The sequence below is a fragment of the Rhagoletis pomonella genome, unplaced genomic scaffold (genome assembly GCF_013731165.1).
Source record: "Rhagoletis pomonella isolate Grant_MI unplaced genomic scaffold, Rhpom_1.0 Rhpom_scaffold_00012, whole genome shotgun sequence".
Taxonomy (NCBI): Eukaryota; Metazoa; Arthropoda; class Insecta; order Diptera; family Tephritidae; genus Rhagoletis; species Rhagoletis pomonella.
Window position 1 is genome coordinate 24,387,191 of NW_023458566.1, and position 24,426 is coordinate 24,411,616.

At 36.7% G+C, this 24,426-nt stretch overlaps 1 protein-coding gene across 9 annotated transcripts in view; it reads right to left on the reverse strand.

Moving 5' to 3' along the window:
- LOC118748172 (polyhomeotic-proximal chromatin protein) overlaps positions 1 to 24,426 on the reverse strand; it is a 428,336-nt gene that overhangs the window by 95,038 nt on the left and 308,872 nt on the right. For all 9 annotated transcript variants that reach the window (XR_004994030.1, XM_036482526.1, XM_036482524.1 and 6 more), the window contains exons 2-3: positions 16,046 to 16,273; positions 12,632 to 13,090 (exon numbers count right to left, since the gene is read on the reverse strand). Coding sequence is in view for 8 of the 9 variants with exons in the window: in XM_036482526.1 (XP_036338419.1) it covers positions 12,632 to 13,090; positions 16,046 to 16,273 (687 nt within the window). In the remaining variant the exon portion in view is untranslated. The remainder of the gene's footprint in view (positions 1 to 12,631; positions 13,091 to 16,045; positions 16,274 to 24,426) is intronic.

A 24,426-nucleotide genomic window follows, 5' to 3' on the forward strand; every position in this document is an offset into this window, starting at 1 on the left:
AGTGTTAAGGTGAGAACGCAAAAACATTCAATCGTAGGCATACGTACACACATATATGTAACTACATGCATACATCTACATATGCATCCGTACTCTGAAGAGTGGTCACAGAAAAAAAAGTCATCCCCTACGTAATTTATTGTGTTGTTTTTAGTACACTGAGTTCGTTTTACTGCTGACGAGAAAATAGCCACACCTATCGTTAGTTACATTGGGCGAGTGGATTAGGCGCCAAGAGCACCGGCAAATAAGCCAATCGACAAACATGCTGTGGCTGCACTCTTTGCGGAAAAGGCAATTGAGTTCGATTGAAAGCAACAATATTTTGCGTAAAACAGGACAAAAAAAAAAAAAAAACAACGTCCTCTCCGGGGATTGTGTGTTATTGAGACACTTTAGATATAGTAAGTCGTCTTTCTATAGACACGTTTGTTCATAAAACAACAAACGCAAATTCAAAAGACAAATAAAAATACTGAAAATTTCAGCTAACAATGGTAAAAACGTGTTCGCCTCAATTCAATCACAAGTAGTTGGAAAGAAATCTATACCTACACATGAACACAATTTTCAGCATCGCTCTCCAATCGACACAATCAAGAGGAATAGGAATCGTCAGGAATGCTCACAATTAGTACTAAACTAACTTCTGATCGCGTAAAAAAAAAAAAAAAAATTTAGTACGTCACAAAAATTGACGCCACATCGTACGACTATTGCCAGTGATTAAGAAGCAGAAATCAATACAAGTAATTTTTAGCAAAAAAAAAACCGACTTCAACTCTCATATAAAAAAATATATATATATATATATCTCCTGATCCGCTGATCGGATCTTAACCGGATTAGTATGGGACCACCTCTGAGACACTACCTTTCCGATGCAAAATTATCGAAATCGGTTGACGTGGTCCTTTGTTGGAAGTCGGTTAAAAAAGGGCGATTGAATTTTGTGACAGCAATGGTGAAGAAATTAATAAAACCTTGGTGCTCGGTTGCAATTTATTAAACGTTTATGGGAAAGTTTTCACAAAATTTCCAGTTTGTATAGTTAATAAAAAGAGGGAACGAAATGTGGTTTTCGGATTTCTTTCTAAGTATACCAACTACAAACATACATACCTATATGAATTTGATCAAAGCTAGACTCCGTTTTTTCTCACGAAATTTGAATTTTGAATGAATTCTCGATATCATTAAATTAAATTAAAAAACAAACAGGTAAACTTTTTCATCTGGGAGCGAAAATAACCATTAAATATCAAGATTTTTATATTTGGTTCATTGCAAAATCGTTATTTTCTGATTTTTATTTTTCCGATCAAGGGTAGTTTGAAACTTTTTGGTCAAATTAAATCGTTATTTTACGATTTTATAGTTTCTTCGATAAAAAAACAATCGTTATTTTGGATTTTTATTTTTGTTTTTATAGTTTTTAATCGTTCTAATATGGAAACATCGGTCGACCGATTAAAATCTTTTACGATAAAAAAAAAACTTAAAATAACGGTTATAATTATGCCAGCCAAATACGGGACAGGACAAAAAATGTTTTTTTAACCGACTTCCAAAAAAGGAGGAGGTTAGATATCAGTTCGTATGTTCCCGTATAACTTTGAACCACGTCAACCGATTTCGATAATTCTTTTTGCATCGGAAAGGTAGTGTCTCAGAGGTGGTCCCATACTAATCCGGTTTAGATCCGATCATTGGATTATGAGATATACATATATATATATATATATATATATATATTTTATATGAGAATATAAGTCAGTTCTTTTTGCTAAAAATTACTTGTTTTTTTTTAATTTTCCTACAAAAGCTAAAAGTTTAAAAATCTGTGGGTTAAACAATCACAGTATATGAATTAACAAAAAAAAAATACTAATTGACAGCTAATTTCTGTTCCTAGTCAGCAGAATAAGAGCCAATCTATTATTATAATTATTAATCAGCACAACCTAGTTTTTTTTTCAAATTCGATTGCCTGTCACTAAGACAAAGAATATTTCTAAATAAATACAATTTGGTTTCTGTCCATTTGTAATTATTGTTTTTTCAGTAATACACCTCTCTTTCGATTTTTTACCCAAAAAAAAAAAAAAATTGAAATTATTTATAATTATCAAATATTAAGCTATCACAACAGACGGCCAATTTATTCGCCACTCGACTCACACACCTGCTCTCTGAGAGCACTCTTCAACAATCCGACATACGCGAGCAGAGGAACCACATTTCCCGATCATTAAGTACCGCCGCCGAAGAAGTAGTTGGATTTCAGCGAGCCCGAAAGAACAACTGGTACGATAGATAAGGAATGTCAAGAAGCCGCAGAGAAAAAAGACGCCGCCTATAGGGCCACACGCTGCGATTGGGCGTAACGCGCTCAGAGAAATTCGTTGGAAGAAAGTTCGCTGCCAAAATTAAAACACCCTGCAGTATATGGCATTGCCCACAGCCAAAGTGGCGACGAAGTTCGTCTGACGAAATTCGACAAGAATAGATTTATTTTTAATTTTACCGCTGCCGCCGCTCACAAAATCAGCTCTCAGTGGGAAAGAAGCTTTGTTTCCCCATTTTATGCAGATTATCAGCAAGAATCAGAACGGCAAAATTTGGTTATTCTTCTTTTCGCTTTTTTAACCGACTTCCAAAAAAGGAGGAGGTTATCAGTTCGTCGGTTTTTTTTTTTTTTTTTTTTATGTATGTGACCGCATAACTTTGGACCACGTCAACCGATTTCGATAATTCTTTTTGCATCGGAAAGGTAGTGCCTCAGAGGTGGTCCCATACTAATCTAGTTGAGATCCAATCAGTGGATCATGAGATATATATATATATATTTTTTTTTAATATGGGAGTTGAAGTCGGTTTTTTTTTGCTAAAAATTACTTGTTTTTGCTAAAAATTACTTGTTTTTGCTAAAAATTACTTGTTATTTTGATATTTTTTGTTTGTCATTCTATTGATGTGATTTTCCTTTTTGTTCTGTTTTACTGGGCGAAATGTCGCAGCGAATATCACCCGGCGGCATCGTTCCGACCGACGAAATTCGCACAGCGATTTGGTTCTGTTTATACTTTTAAGAGTACGTTCACACAGAAAGCGGAGCCGAGCCGATCGAAGCCGTTCCAAGCTGAGTGAAGCTTTCAACTTGCGTAGCGACTTGCGTTTTGGCGATGAATGTAAAGCAGTTTTTGATTTTGAATTTTCTAATTGATTTTCCAGCTTCTTGATGCTGCTGCACACAATATATCGAAATATTCAAATAGAAACGAATTTTAAAACGAATTTTTTGAATAAACCTGAGGAATTTTTGCCGCTTTTCATTGACGGAAAGTTCTGAGGTGTCTTTGCCACCGAGTCTATGAGAAAAACGCAGCTTCCTTTCGTTTAGTGTGAACACCAGCAGCTTCGCTTTGTCCAGCTTTGCTACGCTCGGCGTCGTTCGGCTTTCTGCATGACCGCACCCTAAGACTTACGCTTACAACGTCTTGCGAATCCCCTTAATGACTTAATGTTTACTATGGGAGCGTATGTAAACTGTAAACTTTAAAGCCGTTTTTATTGAGTATGTATACATACATATGTATATATGTAGACTTCCAACTCTAACTGACGAGTCCAATAGACTTTATGCCACACTGAAAGGTTCTTCTTTAAGCAACTGTCAAAAACTCACTGCTTATTGTTAGCCAAATACATCGATTTATGTTTTATTTTTTATTTTTCGAGAAGGCCAAAACTACAGAGCACAAGTAAGTAGTTAATAAGAATCGTCCATTACGGATTTGCTTATGCTTACGGCACTTAATATTTCAAATCCTTTAAAATGAGTGGGGTAATAGAATAAGCCCGCCCCCAGTGGCATTCAAATAATTACAAAGCTAATTGATTCCCAGCAGCAAGCAAATCCATTAATGTCTAATTGCCGCGAAAGGGATGCACCTATGTAAATGCATGAGCACGAATACATGTAAGCGTTAAATTGAAAATTGGCTGCGCCTGCTTCAATTCAAAGTCCCGCAGGACGAGGACGAGGACGAGGACGATTCGTCGCCAGTGCTCGCATTCTAATTTCTCGATTAGCTCGATTGTAATTGCGATTATTTGCTTGGGCTACAAGCAATCACATTCACTAATTTGTATGAAATACATATACACACACACACACACATACATATGTACTTACGGCTTAGGTGCCGTTCCAGAGAGTATGACGTTCTAATAGAATTAGCTCCATATATGATAAACGATTTGAATCGCAGTTCCATTTTTCACGTTCTAAATGATAAAAAAGTTACGAGGGTCTGCAAAAAAATACCCGAAGAAATCGAACGTATTCGTACATAAATGTGTAAGAGTAAAGTGAAGTAAAAGACGGCGTCGACTTCTATAGGAGGATCCTTGAATCCACACAGCAGTGACCGGTTAAGAAGATCAGACAGGTCGTTCGATGGCAACCTTTTTGAACCCATTTTGGGCAAATTAGTTTTTATGATTTTTGTTTTTGTTGGAACATTGCTGTTTTTACGAAACCAATTAGTTGCTCAGGTATCTCAGTTACGGCATTTCAAATATAAATTTCCGCTTAGATTACCACTTTAACAAGCATAAATGCTAATTTCCACACTTTGTTTAGTTTTTGTTTATGAATATCTGTGGATTGTGGAAAGCACAAAGCTGCAAAGCAATGACTACAGAAAGCAGAGCACATAAGCACGCACGAGCGAACGTAGGGATTTGCATGGATACACCACCGTTATATAAGCTACAATAAAGGCGAACGCACTAAGTAGCAACGTAGCAACTGGGTTTCAAAATTTATCTACATTGCTGTTGCCAATTAGTTGCGCACACGCGTACGCGTACACAGCAGCTGTTGTTTGTTGTTGCTGCTATCGTTGCCGTGGATTTATGGTGCGGAAAATTTCGACATGCTTCCATGTCGCTTACCTAAAAAAGTTTCTTATCGATTGTAATTTTTTGCTCGTCGTTGTTTCTGGAGTGGAAATTATGGTTTTCTTCAACTGTGTAAATTTTATGTACAGAATAACCGAAAGGCAAAACTTTTAATGGCCTTGCAAAGGTGAGCACGCTTACCCATTTTTAAGCTCGTCTGCCTGCCTGCCGTCTCATCATTAATCATTGCATTTTATTTCGAAAGACTAAATTAAATTGCGACAAGATAACAGCTACATATGAAACATGTAAGTTATTTGAGGGAATCACAATGGTGTCGGTAAGTGTCGTATTGTTGTATGTCGTAAATTTTAAAAGCTTAAATAAAAGTTTAGAGAACTTGAAACCACAACCAATTATATTTTAACTCTGAGAAAATTCGTAATATGACTTTGAAGGTACTTTGCCCAGGTACCCAGTTAATATATTTTTAGGCGTTTCAAGTTACTTACGACACCGTTGTGAATACCCCAATTATATAAGCATATTTACAATCAGCGAAAAGTTGTACTAACTAAATAAGTATTCGATTGTTGAGATGTTTGGAGCTGCTGTACGAACTGAACTATTTATTGCTGGTGCATTCCCTATATCCTGGGGCAAGCGAGACAACACGATACTAACAAATATTCATTATTCATTTATCCTGAGTACTGCGACACTAGCTGAGTGCATGAAATATTTTTATAACTGATCAGGTTTTTGTAAGTACCAGAAGAAGAAAATATATAGATCTATGAACTGCGAAAAAGTATACTGAAATGATCACAACGTCGCGCTGAGTCGATTTAGCCATGTCCCTCTGTCTGATAGAACGCAGTCTAGTCCTCACTTTTCGAGATATCTGACTGAAATTTTGGTATAAAGCCTTCGCCATAGCTGCATAACAGCACTTTCCTTAGTTGTTTAATATCAAATCTGCACTAGTTTAATATTCGCCATGATGCGTACCCGTTGATAACTCGTTTAACTAAGCTTATTAGCCGATTCCTGCTGGTCTTGCAAACGTCAGCGAAACGTAGGTCAAATGCGGAAAATTTAAGCCTAAGCTGTGGATAATTATGCATATGAAACGATGATTTTCTTAAGCTATGACAGTTAGAATAATACTCGTAATTTGCCGTTGCTGACTTAATTAAGCGCCAAAAGTAAATGAATGACAAAAACATTAGCAGCGTCCCAGCCGCCAGTGTGGGTAATATACAGTCAGTACAAGAAAAGGGCCACCGAGACGTATACGCAACATTCAGTTTATTAGGTTCTCAGGTTGGGAGCAAATGTTTAGGTACATACATCTTCTAACTAGTGAGCTGCTTTGTTTGTATTCTTGTGATTCGATGCTTATTATCTATATGCATTATATGTATGTATGTATGTATGTATGTATATGTTGTATCAATGCATTCATGCCGTTGTATGTATGTATGGAAACTTTCTAAAATGCATGATAATTTCAGTTCAAATGGAGTTGCTTGCAGTAGGCTCCTCACTGAGCAAACAAACTTATCCAGAGTACAAACAAACAAAAACAGTGCTCTTCGTGATACTCTCTGTCTAATTAGTTTGTTTATACTCATTCATTGTAATTATGGACTTTGTAAACACTCAGATAATTTGTTGCCATAGATATTGCGGCTGCTGCCAGTAATACTCTCACACTAACAAATATTCGTATATGTACATATGTACATATGTATGTATGTATGTATGTATGTTCTGTTGGTGTTGTTTTGCGGCATCTCTGTTTTTGCCAATGGCATATAATAATGTTGAAATTATTGTGACTTTATTGACATTCTGGGGAATTTGAGCCGCCACTTTTGCACCCAACCACCCGTCAGTCAAGAGGTCGGTCGGCGTTGTTGTCAGTCGGCACATTCAAGGCTTTGCGTCCCTTGCCGATACTGCGTTGTGCTGCCGGATACTCTGATAAGATAAATTTGCATCGTAAAAAAGTTTATTCTGGCCAAAATAGAGATAAACTCGTCCGTTTTAATTAGCTTTTATTTTAATTTTAATTTGAGAAATATGCATAAATTTTATACATGAATTGGCTGTTCATGGACAGTGTACGAGCGGAGCCTAAAAATGCAAATTATTAAAGTATAGCCGTTTTCGATTCGCTACTTGCTATTTACGACACCCTGCCGTGGCCGTGCCGTGGTTATAGTCGTAAGTTAAAACCCCTTCTAGCTAAAACGAATCCCTAAGTTTAGAGCGACCTTTAAGCTTTAGGCAGGTTTTTGATAAATTGGCCCAAAACAGAAATGATGCATATCAAATGAAAAAAAATAAATAAAAATAAAAAATTACTAAAAAGATAATATGTATTAAGAAATATGGGTATGTATTTGAACAATTTCACTCTGTGACAACTGATTTTCGTAAAAATGTTTTTAGAAATGGAGCAGCAGAGAGTAGGTAAATAATGAACTTTTGTAAAATTTAATGTATGAGCGTTAGTAGTTCGGTTTTTTTTTATAGGGACTAAAAAGAATGCGTGAGGTGAATTGGACTGCTGCAGAAAAGGTCTGCTTGCCATTTGAAAAGGGTCGCTCCTTGTATGTTTCTATATTTTTTGGTGGCGATTGCATTATCCAAAATCGCCAAATGCCGATTGCGAAGTTTATTTTATTTTTAAAGTATTTTAAAATGACTATAACAGCGCTATAGACCAGACGAAGTATCTCCTATCTTCAAACACCCACGTCACTGTTGACAGTTATAATTTCGAGAAAGTAGAGAATTTCGTTTACTTGGGAACCCGTATTAACGCCGATAGCATCGAAATCCAACACAGAATCACTCTTGCCAACAAGTGCTACTTTGGGCTGAGTAGGCAAGTTAGGAGTAAAGTCCTCTCTCGACAATGACAACATTCGATGAGGCGGCTCTTGGAGTATTCGAGAGAAAGATTTAGCGTAAGATTTACGGGCCTTTACGCGTTGGCGACGGCGAGTACCGCAAACGATGAAACGATGTTCATATGAGCTTTACAACGACATGGGCATAGTGCAGCGAATTTGAAGTCAGCGGCTCCGCTGGCTTGCCATGCCGTTCGAATGAACACCGAACCTGCCTCTAACTTTTCTATAACTACGGGCCATAGTTTTTAAAGCTCCATTTTACGTGGCGCGGTATGCTATTTTTTTTTTTTTTTAATTTAATTCTCAACCGACACTTACTTTAACATATGTACATATGTATGTATGTATGTTCGAACGTCCGAAGTGTTGGGTGAATAAAATACCTACATACGACATCCATATTTGCATATGCCTTTCTGTTACTCGACAATAACCAACTGGCCTGACCCCACCCTAGTGCCCACTGCCTGCACATTTATGATTTGAAATTTCAGCTTAAACTGTACAGTTGTAGCAAAACAGAAACAGATCTATGCATATTCCATTTCCGATTTCGCCAAGCATAGTCAAAGTTGCTGCTCCGCGCTTTTTTCCCTTCCGTTTTCATTGCAACCATGGAATGTGTCCTCATCTACATATGGATGTATTTATATTCACATCTGCATACATATTTATGCATACTCATGTGCGTGTGTGTGGTGGAATAGGTTCCCTACAAGACAGCTGAGTATCATATGAGTACTCATATTATCATTACCCCTAATCACAAAAGTGCTTATCAAAGTCCTCATTTTCGTTCAGGCCATGGGAAAAAATTGAGTACTTTCCCCTCAATGTTGTCATCAGAAAGTCCTCAGTACTAATAGTCAAACTACTCATTTATGCCGTACTACAAAAACAAAAGTGTAAATGTGTGAGAATTTTTGCCTAAAGTGCTCAGCAATGTCTTGTAGGGTTGCACTTTCCAAATAAACACATAGGAAAGAATAGTGAAAAAACCGTTGTGTTCATAGTCCAGCAATAAATGCTCCAGTTGAAACTATTGTTTCCCAAAGTCAAAACACAAATAAAAAAGTCTAAGCGAATAGCAGCAGGATATATGTATGTATGTTGGGGAACAACAACAATCAAAATGCATAGAATGAATGTATGTAGGGAAGAGCAGATGCGGAGTTCCGAATAGCAGCTTGGAAAACATGGCGAACAGCTGCGGAAGTGGCTTTTATCTCAGTAAATTGAAATGGAAATGGCAAAGGACGCCGCTAGAACAGTGAATGAACGCAAAAGACATACGACAAGTCACCATAGATAGTTACCAAGATGTACTGTTTGAATTTGAATCGCTAGCGGTCGCCCACTAGCTGTGGACGTGTTAATGAAAGATAACAATAACAGATTCTTTCAGTGCAATGGACAAATATGCAGTATGTATCTACCTGCTACAGTAAATTGCCTGTTGAAGCTCGGAACCTGGAGTGGCCGAAGAATGAAGCTTTAAGGAGACTTATGCCGTAGTAGCAGATTGGTCGATAGTTTCCTCTCTGCTGTAGGAACAAACGAGACATGTAAATGCATTTTTCGTAAACGGACAAAGGCATGTAAAAGCTATTTTAAGTAGCATACTGTCCCTTGAAAAGTCGATTTTGGAAGCTTCTCGATTGTGCATTTTTTTTATTCAGTGTGAGATACTAAACAAACATAGCGGTATTATACAGATAATTTTATTACTTTGAAATAGACAAGAATTGAATAAGATTTGTGACTGGATTAATTTGAGTAAATACATATTTACATTAGACTGCATCACTCCCCATACAAAATTAAAAAAAATCGGATACTGTTTTTCCATTGGAATTATAAAATCCGTTGTATTTTAAGACGTCCACCAAAATATTTCGGAAAAATAATAAGATTTAAGCGAGCTGGACCTATTTGAAAATACCTCCAAAAATGGAGTTTTTTATGAATAAAAATATTTTCTTAAATATGTGTTTTGAAAAAATCCCCTCAAATAACCAAACGGTCTAAGCTTAAAAACTTTACATAAAAATAAAATAAAAAATAAAATTTTTGAACGGAATCGTAATAATGAGAATTTTGATGCTGGTTTTAACTTTTTTCAAAGATTGGTATTAGAAAAACTTGAATAACTGAACTTAAACTCTTCCGATTTAGACTTGTGAGGTATAATTGGAAAGATATTTTCTCACCCTTTTTAACCCTTTTTATTTCTTTGCTAATAAGCTCATTCAAAGGATGAAAGAGAAAGGTAGAATGAACGAACATCATACAAAGTTAAATTTAGATGTGTTGATATTTGAAAAAAAAAATTGGGACACCAATGACTTTATTTTGCACAAAAATAAAAATTGTCGGAAAATACCTTTCTACCGAGATCCCATAAGTCTAAATCAGAATAGTTTTGGCCCAGTTATTTAAGTTTTTCGTAAATCAATCTTTGAAAAAAGTAAAAATAACAGCATCAAAAATCTCATTATTACGATTCCGTTGAAAAGATTTTTAAATCTTTTTATGCAGATTTTTTAAGCCTAATCTGGTTTGTCATCCGAGGGGACTTTTTTCAAAAAGTTCTTTAAGAAACTATTTTTATTCATAAAAAAACTCCATTTTTGGAGGAATTTTCAAATCGGTCCAGCTCACTTAAATCTTAATATTTTTCCCAAATATTTTGGTGAACGTCTTAAAATATAATAAATTTTGTTATCCCGGCGGAAAAACAGCAATTTTTTTTGGTGATGCACTCTAATGTACATACATACAAATTTCATTTGCAACTTTAATTTTTACCACAATTAAAACAAACATTTAAACGAATAGCTTCGAAGAAACTGCCCGGTGGCACATCAAATGCAAGTTTATCAGCCAGTTAAAATATACATAATTGACACAATTTTGTTCAGAAAATTTGTAATTTAAAATTTTAACAGTCTGATAAATTTTGAAATTGAACAAAATTTGTCTTTAAAGGGCAGATAAATTTTAAAACCTGTTTAAGAAAACGACTGTAAAAGCATGTAAACGACGCAAAATTTGTCTTCAGATTGACGAGGGCTCGAACCGTCGACAAGTGTAGAAAGCGTAAAAATAATCTTATTTGCGATTATATAACTCAAACAAACGCACCTATTTTGATGAGAATTTTCTCTCTTAGGGTGAATAACTATAATGTAGAGCCAACTTCAAGGTAATAGCGACGATTTCACGATTGCAGAAATCTTTATCGGCATTGCTTTCTTTTTATTTTTTACCGCAGTGTGTGCTTCCTTCAGTGCATGAAAAACATTCACATACCCTACCCAGGTAGTTACCTAACCCGAGTAATACCCGATTTGGCCAGACATCTAAGCGCTAGTTTATATATTTAGTTAAAGCAGAAATACTTCCCAGCTGCTGTAATGTTTTCGGGAATTTGCCTAATTCTAGATATTGTCCTTCATTTATAAAATCTGTTTAGCAGCCATTGCACTTATAATTCTGAAGGACGTCCGCTCGATTAAGACTACATCAGTTGAAAAGTGGTTTAAAGAAACATTCAATTTGGCTATGTTTTTTTTTTTTAAGTTCTGTACGAAATTATGATTTTTTTGATAATTTTTTTTTGACAAACAATATATTTTCATGCAAAACAAAAGGAAATTTAGCTATTGGCAACACATACTACTGTCGTACATATGCAGCTATGGAAAAAAAACCTTCACCAATTATTAAAAAAAATTTAAAAAACATATTGCATATATACTATACAAACATATTAATGATAAAACTTGGGTGTCTGTACAAATTGTTTGCTATGTTCATAAGTATGTATGTATGTCCTGACCAGAACAAACACACCAACGCCGTGAATAAACTTTAAAATATGTAGCGGAAACTTAGCAACAAATGCGTATCTGTGAAATGATGAAATTAACTGGAAAAGCAAAGCTACAAATAAATCTGGCTCAACAGTTGAGTGCAACAACATCATTTCTCCATTACACATACCTATAATTTATAAATGTATGTGTGTGTGTCTATCATAATTTACAATTTTGTGTGACTACTATAGGCTTTGGTTATTATTTATTATATTGTAATTTCATTATATATTTTTCATTCATACATATTATAAGTATACAATAAATAAGTCGTTTGTACGGGAAAACATTACAACTCAATTCACAAGCCCGCTCCAAATTCAAGAACTAAAACCAAAACCAAATCTGAAACTGAAACCGAAAACCAAAGTAGATGCATGACAGTCACCCCTAAAGTATGCTATGCTTGATGCGGGTACAATTTCATATATGCGTTATACAGTTATAATACAATTACAGTTACAAATACGAGTAATGAAAAAGTTATGCGGGGGATGCAGTTTTTTGTTGTTGCAGTGGCAAAATATATAGCCGCAGCAGCATTTTAGGCGCTAGTAAAAAGGACACAACACGAGTAATGCCATTCCATTCCATTCCATATCATTCCATTCCATTTAATTTTTAATCAATTCAATTTTAATTCAACTGGATTTTATATATATATATATACATATATATAGTATATATCCATATATATATGTATGTATGTAGTAGTAGTAGTAGTAGTAGCTAAGTACGAATACGAATAGTTTACATGAGCACGAGCGTGGATGCAAAGAGAACTTGCGTACTAGTACGTGGATGTGTGACAGGTGACAGGTGTGGCATAAGGCATCATCTGCGGCAGGCAGGCACTTGGCCGATGCGCGCACAGCAATGCCTTGTGCGATTCTTTGCTATTATAGCAACAACACTCACTATAACAATACTTTGCGGTTGCGGCTGCGGTTGCGGCTGCGGCTGCGACTGGGCCTGCGAAGACGCCAGCGTCAAATTTGGCGTCGGAGTCAGAGTCGGAGTCGTTGCCGGCGTCAGTGGCTGTGACTGCGGGGGTTGCTGTTGTGTCTGCTGCAGGTGCATTTGGTGGCTGAAGTGAGGATGAGATCGGTGATGCTGCAGCATTTGCAACTGTTGTTGCTGGTGCAGCTGGTGCTGGTGCTGGTGCTGTTGGTGTTTGTGCTCAAGACCATTCATGGCGGCGGCCGACAGCCCATTGCTAAGCGCGATCCCAAGGCCGCCATTGTGTTGTTGCGCAGGAACGCCGCCTAGCAGAGGCGAATTCACGATACCCGCTGTCGTCGTAGTTGTTGCTGTGGCCGCTGCGATGGATGTGTTGTTGCAGCCGTTGAACTGTGATGATGCCGTTGGCAGATTTGTCTGCGGGAGAATTGGGTTGAACGTTTATTCAGTTTTAGCATTTATGTCAGATTTAAAAGTTTCATTGAACTGATTTCTACTTCTTGTGTTTTTTTTTGTTTTTTTTTTTGCATCATTAGAATAAGAAAATCAATTATTTTTAGAATTGCCTTCGAACTACACCAACACCAACAATTCGTTATATCAAAGTTAAATACAAAAGCTAAAATGTTTATTGCATTTTTTAATTGTTTATTCATATATGCGATTACACCAATATACATACATAAATGTTTCGATGGGTGTGGCATGCGTGGCACTTTGCTTATCACTAACCGAACTACCCGCTAAGCAGCTAATCCGTTCAACAATGGCCAACAGCAGTGGAAAAAGGGAGTCTCCGCTTATCAGCAGCGACATTGGAATTTGCAACTGTTGAAGGTTATCGGACACCGAGTGATCCGAGTCACTTTAGGAGATAAACGAAACAACGAACGAATATGGCATTCGAACTTGCATTGTTGTTATGCGAAAATATTGAAATAAGTATGTGAATTTGAACAAGTGGACCTATACATATATACATTTGTATGTATTTACATAGATCTATAAGCATCCCTGCAGGAAACTGGGCCAGTTTATAGCTAACTTATAACTACCCAGCAGTCGACTAGTTTTAGCCTTTTTTTACTTATTTTCCTCGGCCGTGACTAACTACTTTTGAAGGGCGATGGCCAAAATTTAGAACTGGTTAGCTAACTTGTAGTTACCTTCTTTTGGACGTAAAATATCAATAAAAAAGATTTCTTTTAATTTTTTATTTATTTACTTTGTTTAACTTTGCAAGTTTGCTTATTTGTTTACGTATTCTTTTGTAGGTGGTCCCATATTTGAATTCCATCAGACATATAACATCAAAATGATAATATGAAATTTCGATCTTTATACTATTTGTCCTGCATTCGAGAAAACATCGTTGAAGTGCAGAAAAAAAGAGCATTCAAAGTAATTTTTGTATGAGCATATTTAAATAGAAGCTTGTTTAAGGAAAACAAACTGCCGGTAACGTCTGCATGACTCCTGCAGGACTTTCCAACTCACTTAAATTTAGTTTTGTCATAGCTAATTAAAAGTTAGGCATTTATCGAAATCCCGAATAACAGCTAAAACTATAAGTAGGCTATTTTTTATCAATTGATAATTTTTTTCTGCAGGGATATGCATATATGTGTACCTACAAATTGCATAAATGTCATTATTAAGAGTAACGCTTGAGAACGGCTACAGCGACTTGGCTGATATTAGCTTTAAACTATTCGTGGCAATTCGAATTGGAAAAGTTGCATGGAAAATAGCAGCTCTCATTGAGATCTTACAACTGCAGTATTCTCACATCAAGCAAATTATCCCGTTACCACTTGGGTTTACATATATGTATATGCACGGGTTTATTTAACACTTAATTTCTTTGAAGCCCATCGACTTTCGAAATTACATAGTTTAAAGAAGTTTCCACTGCTGGTTGGCTTGTAGAAATCGTTGGGATGAGCATTTCACTTTCAAAAATTTACGATTCTATGAATATGATGTCAACAATTACAAATAAGAAATTCGCCTTTCATTATAGATATGTAGTTATATAACACCGTGCGACATAAACCAAAAAATTTCAAAACACACAAGACAATCAATATACATACGCACGAAACCAGAAGCCACGTATAGTAAAACCTCGAAATTCGAGGATTAGTCCTTAACATATACATACATACATATCGAGCCCTAACCGCCAAAATAACGTAAGCGACACTTTTTTCAAAATTTTCTTTTTGATGCAGAAATATTCGTAGAGCATCTAGATGCATTTCTGCATCAAAAAGAAAATTTTGAAAAAAAATCGCTTACGTTATTTTGGCGGTTGGGGCTCGATATGTAGTAATGCTTCATAGGTCTTTAATGAATTCTACAGAATTTTCTCTTTTATTTGGCACCCATATTGTTATGCAACATTGCACTAAAATTTTAAAATAATTTTTTACAATATTCGGCCCCTAATTTCGCGCGTACGTTGATTTCTGTGTGGTAAAAAAAATGACTGTCGCACTGTGTACTAGAATAATGCTTACGAATACTTCTTATGCTATAAAGACAGACACCTGGATTCGTTAAATTAGTCGCTAATAAATACGTACAGAAGTTTTTAACTGTAACTTATACTTTGAATAAAAAAGCAAAAAAAAAAAATGCTGAATTAGCCGCATGCAAACCTTCTTTACAACATTTTTGTGATGGACATGTGAAAAAATATTTTTTGGTGGTAGATATTATGGAGAATGTACAATGTTTGAGCAAGTGCTAAAGTAAGTAAATAAAAATACAAATGTATGTATGTATGTATGTATGTTGATTCATCAGGATTATAAAAGAGGGGGCTCTTCATTTCGATTAAGTTTTTTCTAAGCAGACACAAAATCGGAATCAATATTCAAAAACCGGGCAAGTAGTTTTGAATTTGCTTTCCAGCGACATACAAGCGAGCCAGTTGTCAGACAGCGGAACGAGAATTGCTGATTTATTCTAAATATTTCTTTCACAAAGAAACGATTTCTCCGGCTGGAGGTTTTTATCCAAACAACTAATACACAAATACTTACTTGTTTTGCCCAGCTTTAAATCTAATTCAAATAAAAACATACATCAAGGCGCTCTACCTCACTCACTCACGCCTATTTATAGAAATATACGTAAGCATGTATTTGGTGGTGTGAGTGAAAAGCGATCAAAGGTGGCAGATATTAGTTTCGAGTGGTCATGCAATGTACTATTTATGTCCGTGCAATTAAGGTTATTCGGTGGTGTATATTTACAGGCGCACAGGCGCACAGTAGCTCAACTCGCCCACTTCGTTCTCAAAGCACACTCACCAGGGTTGGGCACATTCACGCATGCACATTAACGAAGCTGCCCCACACTTACCTTCTTCTGTTGCATGTACATCTGTATGGCAGCGGCCGATGTGGCTGCATTTGCGGCAGCTGAAGCGGCAGTTCCACCTTCGGGCTTCATTTGTGACACGGACTCAGTTTTGATGGCCGCCACTGCCATTGAGAGGCTGTCCGGGTTGGTGGTGCCCACCTGTGCCCCGGCCGGTGGGTAGCCAGCCGGAGCGCCTGGATATGGCGCAACGCCGGCCTGAACCACGTGCTGCAAGCGGAAGGAAAAAAGAGAAAGAAAATCGTTAGCCAATGTTGATTATTAAGTGTACTTCGGGATGAAATGTAATCGAATATGATAAATAAATAAATAAATAAATAAATAAATACAATTGTGCACGAAATTACAAGTTCCGATACATGGCGTGGACGTCGCCACCAATGCACCCAACCAGCAGCGGAAAATTTCAATTGCGATGCGTAATCGGGACTTCGGCGCTTCAAATCCGCTTTAAACGCGCCTGCAGATTTAATAAAGGCTATGATTTAAAACGGAAAACTGGTTAAAATAAAATGAATGAAATGAGAACTGACATCCGCGCGCTTTCCCTTTGGGCCATCTACATCCGTTAACGCACAACGGGAGGGAACACGGCGGCGCACTTGTTGGGGCGATTGTCGAAACGCGAAACCAATTCTCGGCTGCGCGACAATCCACAGCTCCCATCCGGTTCACCTTTGTGTGCGTTTCATAAACTATTAAAAACTTCCATTGTAATGAAATACAATTTTCTTCCATTAAGGCGCGCTCTGTTGGGCCGGCCATCTGCCCACGCGATTGCGACCTACATACATACATACATACATACATACTTCCAGTGGCAGCGGGGAGGAGTGCATTGCTTGTCAATCAGCGATGCTGTGACAATTCTCCCTCACAATGCGGGCTCTTTTTGTGTGCATTGCGGAGGAGATCTTGAGCAATGATGCCGGGCGTACGCGAATTACCGTAGGAAATTTTCTACAGTTTCCCAAAGAAAATTTCCATATTTATGCTGATGAGAGTTTTAAAAAATGTGCTGTTGATCCAAGAGTATATTTAGTAGCGAACAAATTGATGCGCTAAAGAATACTTGCGCTCAAAATTTAAATTTACAATGGCTCTTAAGAGAAAATTCGATTTTTCATAATACATGCATACATATGGGCATTTCCATGGTCAAAAACGCGACATTCGTAAGCCTTTGAGGTGCAAAAAAAATAAACTAACCTCCAATTATAGGTTGATTTTTTTTATGTTTCGATAGCATTTAAGAAGCCATATGTTTTCTAAAAAAGGTAAAAACTGTAGATTTTTCGTCTCCAATACATTGGCAAAAAACGTGGGATCAAGAATGCGACAAGAAATGGAAATCGTTCTCTACTGCATCTAGAAATCTGCGAAACGGAACACAAAAATTTAAAGCCGTTTATTTTAAACTAAAAGGACCTTTCTAATGATAGTTGTCATATATTTGCATTCACTTTTTTTTAGCTTAATTTGTTTTTGGGCCCTTGTTTGTGATGTGGTTTTAACAAGGCTTGCACACCGTTTCTCTCCATTTTATGCAATCTGAGTTACGTAAACGGTGTGAAATGTGCCTGGGGTGATGGAAGATCCCACTGCTCTTGCATTTGAGTGGAGTTAAAAAAATTAGTTGCGGCTCCGTTTTTAATTTGATTTCGGGGTTTTTTTTACCCCATAATTTTCACACTTACGTACGATTTATTTTGACATTTTTAATGTTATTAAGCGAATTAACTTTTAGCGTTTAAAAAAATACGTAAAAAGCATATCATTAAAAATAATGTTGCACTTGAATTATCAATAACTTACCAATGGTAAATTTAATGCAAAAAACGATTTAATTTTTTAATCACGAATATGCTTTCGACCTCCTTGTTCAGGTGCGCTTAAACGAATATGCACCGGTTTTAGTAAAATATTTACAGTACCATGACTTCTTAAATATTACAACAACAACGACAACAAATTGTTGCTTACAATATAAACTGCCGATAGTTTGAGGAAAAATATAAGCTAGAATTTGTTGTGAGTAATCCTTCGAGGAAGAATACCATTTTAATAATTTTAAAAACTCTTTTCCGATTTAAAATATATATGTACATATGTATATGGGCGACTCCAGCGAAAACTCCACAGCAAAAAAAAAAATTAAAAGTCCTATATCTAAGTTATTTATAGGCCGATTTGGCTGCTTTTTGTAATATGTATATATTGGTTATGTAAGCAGAAAAGTGTTCGCCAAAAATGGTCCCGTTAGGTGTGTCAAATAAAAAGTATACTCCGACATAAAATGCACATTATCTTCGCGTTAAAAATTCGTGCAAAAACAATATTAACAAAACTTTTTCAACGGAAATTTTAGTAACGTAATGTCAGGTAACGTCACGTCAAATAGATCAGTTGATTAAACAAAAATTATTAATTTATTAAATTATTTCTGTAATTTTTCTGGTTGTATCGCGTATTTGAGATCAAAAACGTCGCCTTGTTTTAAGAGAAATTTTATCGTCTTTGTATAATAAATATTTACGAGAAATATATTTTTTTTTCGTCTCTCGGGACGATTATTTTCAGATGGAAATTATTTACCTCTTTTCATAATAATTATATGGAATTTTTATTTATTTTTCGTCTCTAGGGACGCTTATATTCAAGACGGAAATGATTTACGTCTGCTCATAATAAGTATGTGGGACTTTTGTGTTTCTCGTCTCTCGTGACGTTTATTTTAAGGCTATCTGAACACTTGTCGTCCAATCAAAGTTGGGTTATCGTCTCACCCTGAAATTTTGAGCCGAGCACATGTATTTCAAAAGAGATCTGCACACTTGTCGTTATCGGCTAGTTATCGGCAGATCGTGGAAGACGCAGAAACGGATAAGTACGACACCGTCGTTTGCTAATCGTTGTGCACGCATTGTTTGGTTACATTTTATGGGGACAAGTTAGTGAAAAAGTTAATATTTGCATTAAAATTATTTTTTTTTTTCATAAAATCTGTGGAAATTGTTAAAAAATGGATAATTGCATAAAAATTCAATAAATGTGGGCGTTTTAACTATAAAATATGACGACATTGTAAAAAGTCTCTGCGTGCATGCACAAAACACCTTTCAGGAAAAGATAAGAAGAGATATTACTGAAAAATGATGTCTAGAATTGGTGCAGTACAGTCTATATTTTAAAAATTGCAGCTTTTTGTAAATATTTCGCGAAAATATCGACCAGAAAAACAGAAAATACCTGCTCCAAGTGAATTTTTAGACGCCAAATGAATTGAAATATCCCGACCGAGTCTGCGAAAGTGTAGTCGTCATGTAATCGTTGCATCATGATTGTGACGATGAAGCAACTATGATTGGATTTACGTCCCACGTTTCCCCTTATAGAAACGGTACATATATTACCGATTTCACGGTTATTGGAATTTGATTTGCTAACATCTGGCAACCCTTTTCAAAAAACTAAAACCACGTTAAAGCAAAGCCCTTTAATTTGACACCTCATTTGAGAAGCGAATGAACGATACAGATTTTATGACATTAACAATCATGGCGTTACATATTTAACGCGTCGAATCTCCGACTCAATTGAGAAGATTCATTTCAAGAAAAGCACCATATAATTATTAAGAGAAGACAAATAAAACTGCCATATAATTATTATGAGAAGACGTAAATCATTTTCGTCTTAAAATAATCGTCCCGCGAAACGAAAACAACTTTTCCATTATTCAGTAATAATTATAGAGCAATATTTAATTTTATTTCTTATAATCGTTATAGTCTCTGGTACAATTTGAAATGAAAATCAATCGAAAGTGCGCCCAACCTAATCGAAAAGAAACGAGCTCAACAGCGCCATATCCAGCTCATCATAGACAATTTCTTATTTTCCATTCTTATTAGTTCCAACGCACGCGGGACTGAAGTGAAAGTTCTTTCTATAACCCGTAGCTATGTAGCTCATCATATTATGTGAGTATTTCTTTGCATAATAATGAACAATTGTCTTCATCTGATTCGCAATCTAATTCTTAATCTTAACATTATTATTAATATTAATGCTAATCTTAATCTCGCTCCCATTCTTAATCTTAATATTTATCTCAATCCCAATGCCAATCTGAATCTTAGCCCCAACCCCAATTTGAATCTCCGAAATCTTTATCTTAATGAAAATCTTGATCTTAATCTTGGATCTTACACCAAAAAAAAAAACACCGCTTCTTCTGTCGCTTTTTCGTTTCATTGCAGTTTGAAATTAGAGCCCAACGATTGTGTCGTTTGTTTTTTCCTTGCATCGGTGTTTGAATTTATTCCCAGCCGAACGTAAAGAAGTTTCACTTAAAAAAAAATATATATAATAATTAAAACATTCCACGCTGCAAAACCGTATTATATGCAAAAATTAAGAAAATTTATTATTTAGAGCCTAGTGAAAAAAGAGACTTCGTATGTAGTGTATTTGTTTATATTAATGTACATTAGTGTGCGCCTTATTTGTATGGGGACAATTTTATTTTAAGCTATATAGGCTCGTTTGGTTATAAACGTGCCTGAGACGCGCAAAAGTTGGACAAGTTCATGCAATTTTACATCAATCAAATCAATTTTAATCAGTAAAAAAAAAACATTATTTGTTTCAATGTTACTTAATGTATTTTTACGCGCTAATTTTAAATATGGATACCTTATTTTCACATCACTTCAAGCTTTGAAGTTACAGAGTTAAAAAATAAGGCGCACACTAATGTACATATACAGTAAATTCCACAAAATGTTCTCTCATTCATGTCGATGCACACGTATGTAAGTGCAGGAGTGTTTGTGTGTACACTTCCTTTTACTTATATCAACTGGCCTACGTTAATGGATGCAACGCTGCGCTCCAAATGTAAATTAATGTGGCACATTAATTAGTATCAACGTTGCGCAAACGAACGATGTGCTCGAACTGCAAGGAAACGCTCAGGGACAGGCGAAATACACACCATGAAGGCAGGGAGGGAACTCTGAACATACATATGCCTTAATGGAAGCGAGCCGAAAATGTCTCTCCAGATGCAGCTCCGTCAGAAGGCAAACATTTGGTTCATTTTTCCAGACGAGCTGAATGCGGCCATGCTATTTGTTACTGTGTGATGCATGATGACCACATCGAAGCCCACTACTACATTTCTTGAAACAATCATCAAGAAGCTGATTTTGACGTATGAAGTAGCCTGGCATGTTTTGTTCTGGCGGTTTTTGGTTTTGGTTTACATTTGAAATGCAAAGCCTAGCAAATTGAAACATTTACTTCCAAGTGAACGCCAAAAGATCCTTCAAAATGTTTGCGTATTTCCCCCCTTTACTTTTCATACAAACGCCAATGGGTGGAGAGGAAAGTCTTCTTTACCTATGTATGTATGTATGTATGTATGGGAGATCAGAATTAAATACGAGATGCAGTAATGTGCACATTAGGGTGGTCCAAAAATGCATGTAAAAAGGTAAAGTCGGAATTTTTATGCTCTCACCCCTAGGATGGTTCTATCCGAAAAAATTTACCCCAAATTTTTTTTTTAAATCAAAAAATATTTGCGGTCGCTCAAAGCGCTCAAAGTTTTCCATGTATTTTATATGGGAAAAAACAACTTCCTAGAAATGGTATAGAATTTTTGAAAATCAATATTTTTCGATTAAAATAAAAAAATAAGGAATACTTTTTTTTTAGATATAGTATAATCCTAGGGGGTGAGCGCATTAAAAATCCGACTTTACTCATTTTGGACCACCCTAGTGCATATACTCTGGGGTTATGATTTTTTGTCTTTTCGGCTTACAAGGAGCCTATGGCACTACAAAAGATACTTAAAAGTTGCATTAAAATGTATGATTGTGTTGTGTTTATGATGGTGTGCCGCATGTTTTACAATATGAAAATCAGTTTTGTTCATGGGTTAGTTATATAGAAGAAAATTCGCAACACCCTCCACAAAAAAAAACGTCTAAAAATCAACGGTAACTTTTAGCTATATTTCTCTTACAGAGTTGCATGCAATAATGCTGGCTAATGTCCTACTCACAATAGCCGCGTCATAGCATGACCATGTTGAGTAGAAATTTGCAGGTTGAAATGAATAATGAAATTGTCGAAAATTCGGGAAAAATCTTGTCCCGGCGGAACATTTCCAATTGAATGCAAAATACGGGACGTCCCGGCAAACACGGAACATTTGGGCAACGCTTCGTTAGATAATTTCGCGCAATTTTGGCATCACTTTCAATTTCATATGAAACTAGTTATGGTACCACAGTTCGCAATGCATACCAATTGCCAACCTACATAGGCAACCCCAACAAAAATGCGTGGAAGCATACCTAATACATACTAACTAATACATATATACATAATTGCATTTGAACGCGCACCGAACGAACCCCAATTGATTGGATCTGATTTGGCCGCGGATGGAATTACAATATTTTTTTTCGCTAACCTAATAATTCGGCAGCCGAAAGGCCATCAGAGAGCTGTGTGCGCCTCCGTCATCAAACATATTATGTACATACGTACGTATATGTTATGCGTCCAAAAATTGGTGTTGAGTGCTGCGGCATAAAAATTCGAATTGAGGACGCATTACCACGCTACCAACTCGCTTTCGATTAGCGTTGGTTGGTTGGCTGCTCATTTGCTCATTAGGTAAGCGCATCACGCATTTGCCGATTCACTTGTTTATATTGGATGTTTTTTTTTTGCCCGCTGCTATGTGCCAATCAATACGTTGTAGCATTAAGTAATCCAATAATTTCGGTTGCTTGTTGGTTACATTTGAAGTTCAATCGTCTTGGCAATTTTCGATTCGTACCGCACAGTGGGCCACTTTCTACACGCATAAATGAAAGAATCGTCGTTTTGAAAGGTCCCACACGATAGGCCATAATGGACCCCTGTGTTTGCCCATTAATATGCAAATTCGCGATAAACGACGTGAATGCGATGTTCACTGAAGGGACGGCAAGCGATTCGAGTGTTTAGATTTTCGTTTGTGTTGTTGTTGTGAATAACTCAGTTTTGGCGCCTTCCAACCTCTTAACACAACCGAAGATTCTTGTTTTCGCCGAGATGTTTTTTTTTGCAAACAAGCCCCAACCCAAAGGCACTTAAGTCACCACACTTTGTGCATCTCATTGTCTTCGATGCTGACTGCTCTCTCAACGGCACTGGCTGAGGCGATTGTCATTGTTGTTGTCGTCTTCATTGGCATCAGATTGGAGCTCATTTTATGGTCAAATTGAATAGCATAAAAGTAATGGTAGGAGGTATGCATGTTATACAGTTACCACCAACGTAAGTATGTATGCGCGCGAAAGAAATTTTTTAAAAATCCGCTTAGGGCATTTTGACAAATATTAATTTAAAATTAGTTAGCACCAACGATGCAACGGCATTTGCCATTGGGACTGACGTGCCTTGGCACTTTGGTGAAAACATTTGCCACATTTCGCAATTTCGGCTGCAGCTTTTAATTTACATTCTTATTTGATGGCGGGAAGATGAATTGGAACGGAAGACAAACTGTGATTCCCCCTCTGGCATTTGTTGCACTTGCTTGTTGCATGCCACACATGCCATATGAATCTATATGTATGTATGTATGTATGTATGTACAGTGCTCGCTTCGACCTTTTTCCATTACTTGGATTTTTTGCTGGTCGGGTGGTGAAACCTGGCGACGGGCATTTCGAAGAAGTTTGTGTGAGACAATGCTCTAAGCAGAAATTTCAAACGGCCTTGGCCTATAAACATATTGAGTTATTGCAAAGAGGTGATGATATTGCACAAAATATTGCAAAAGTTCTGTTTTCGCGACCCTATAGTTTTCACTGTACCTAAGATCAGTGAAAATAATCCAGTAAAATAAAAGCGTGACGTTGATAGAACTCTATTGTCTTTCAACTCTTGCTCTTGGGGAACCTACAAAGTCAAACTTTTGACTATCGCGATATTGGGAAGTGGCAAATATCGAGCGGGTACTGTTTCGACGTTTATGTATGTACGTCTATTCTGCTTAGTTGGGCATTTGATGCGCTGCCTCGATCTAATTGTCAGCCAGTTTATTATCGCGCGTCGACATGCAGAAAAACAAGTGTATGTGGCAGGTGGCTGGCAGCAATTATATTCAACTCAAGCGTTCGCCAGTTGTGATCACAACTTGCCACTTGGCAAGCGTTGTAGACGTGGCGAGTTTTGTCGCCTGGTTAATCGCTGCCGTCAGCTCGTCTCACCGACGACAGCGCACAGCCAGCGTGTAGCATCGTGGCCATCTCTGACTGCGCCGCCCAGCCATAACTTTGAATTAGCAAGGC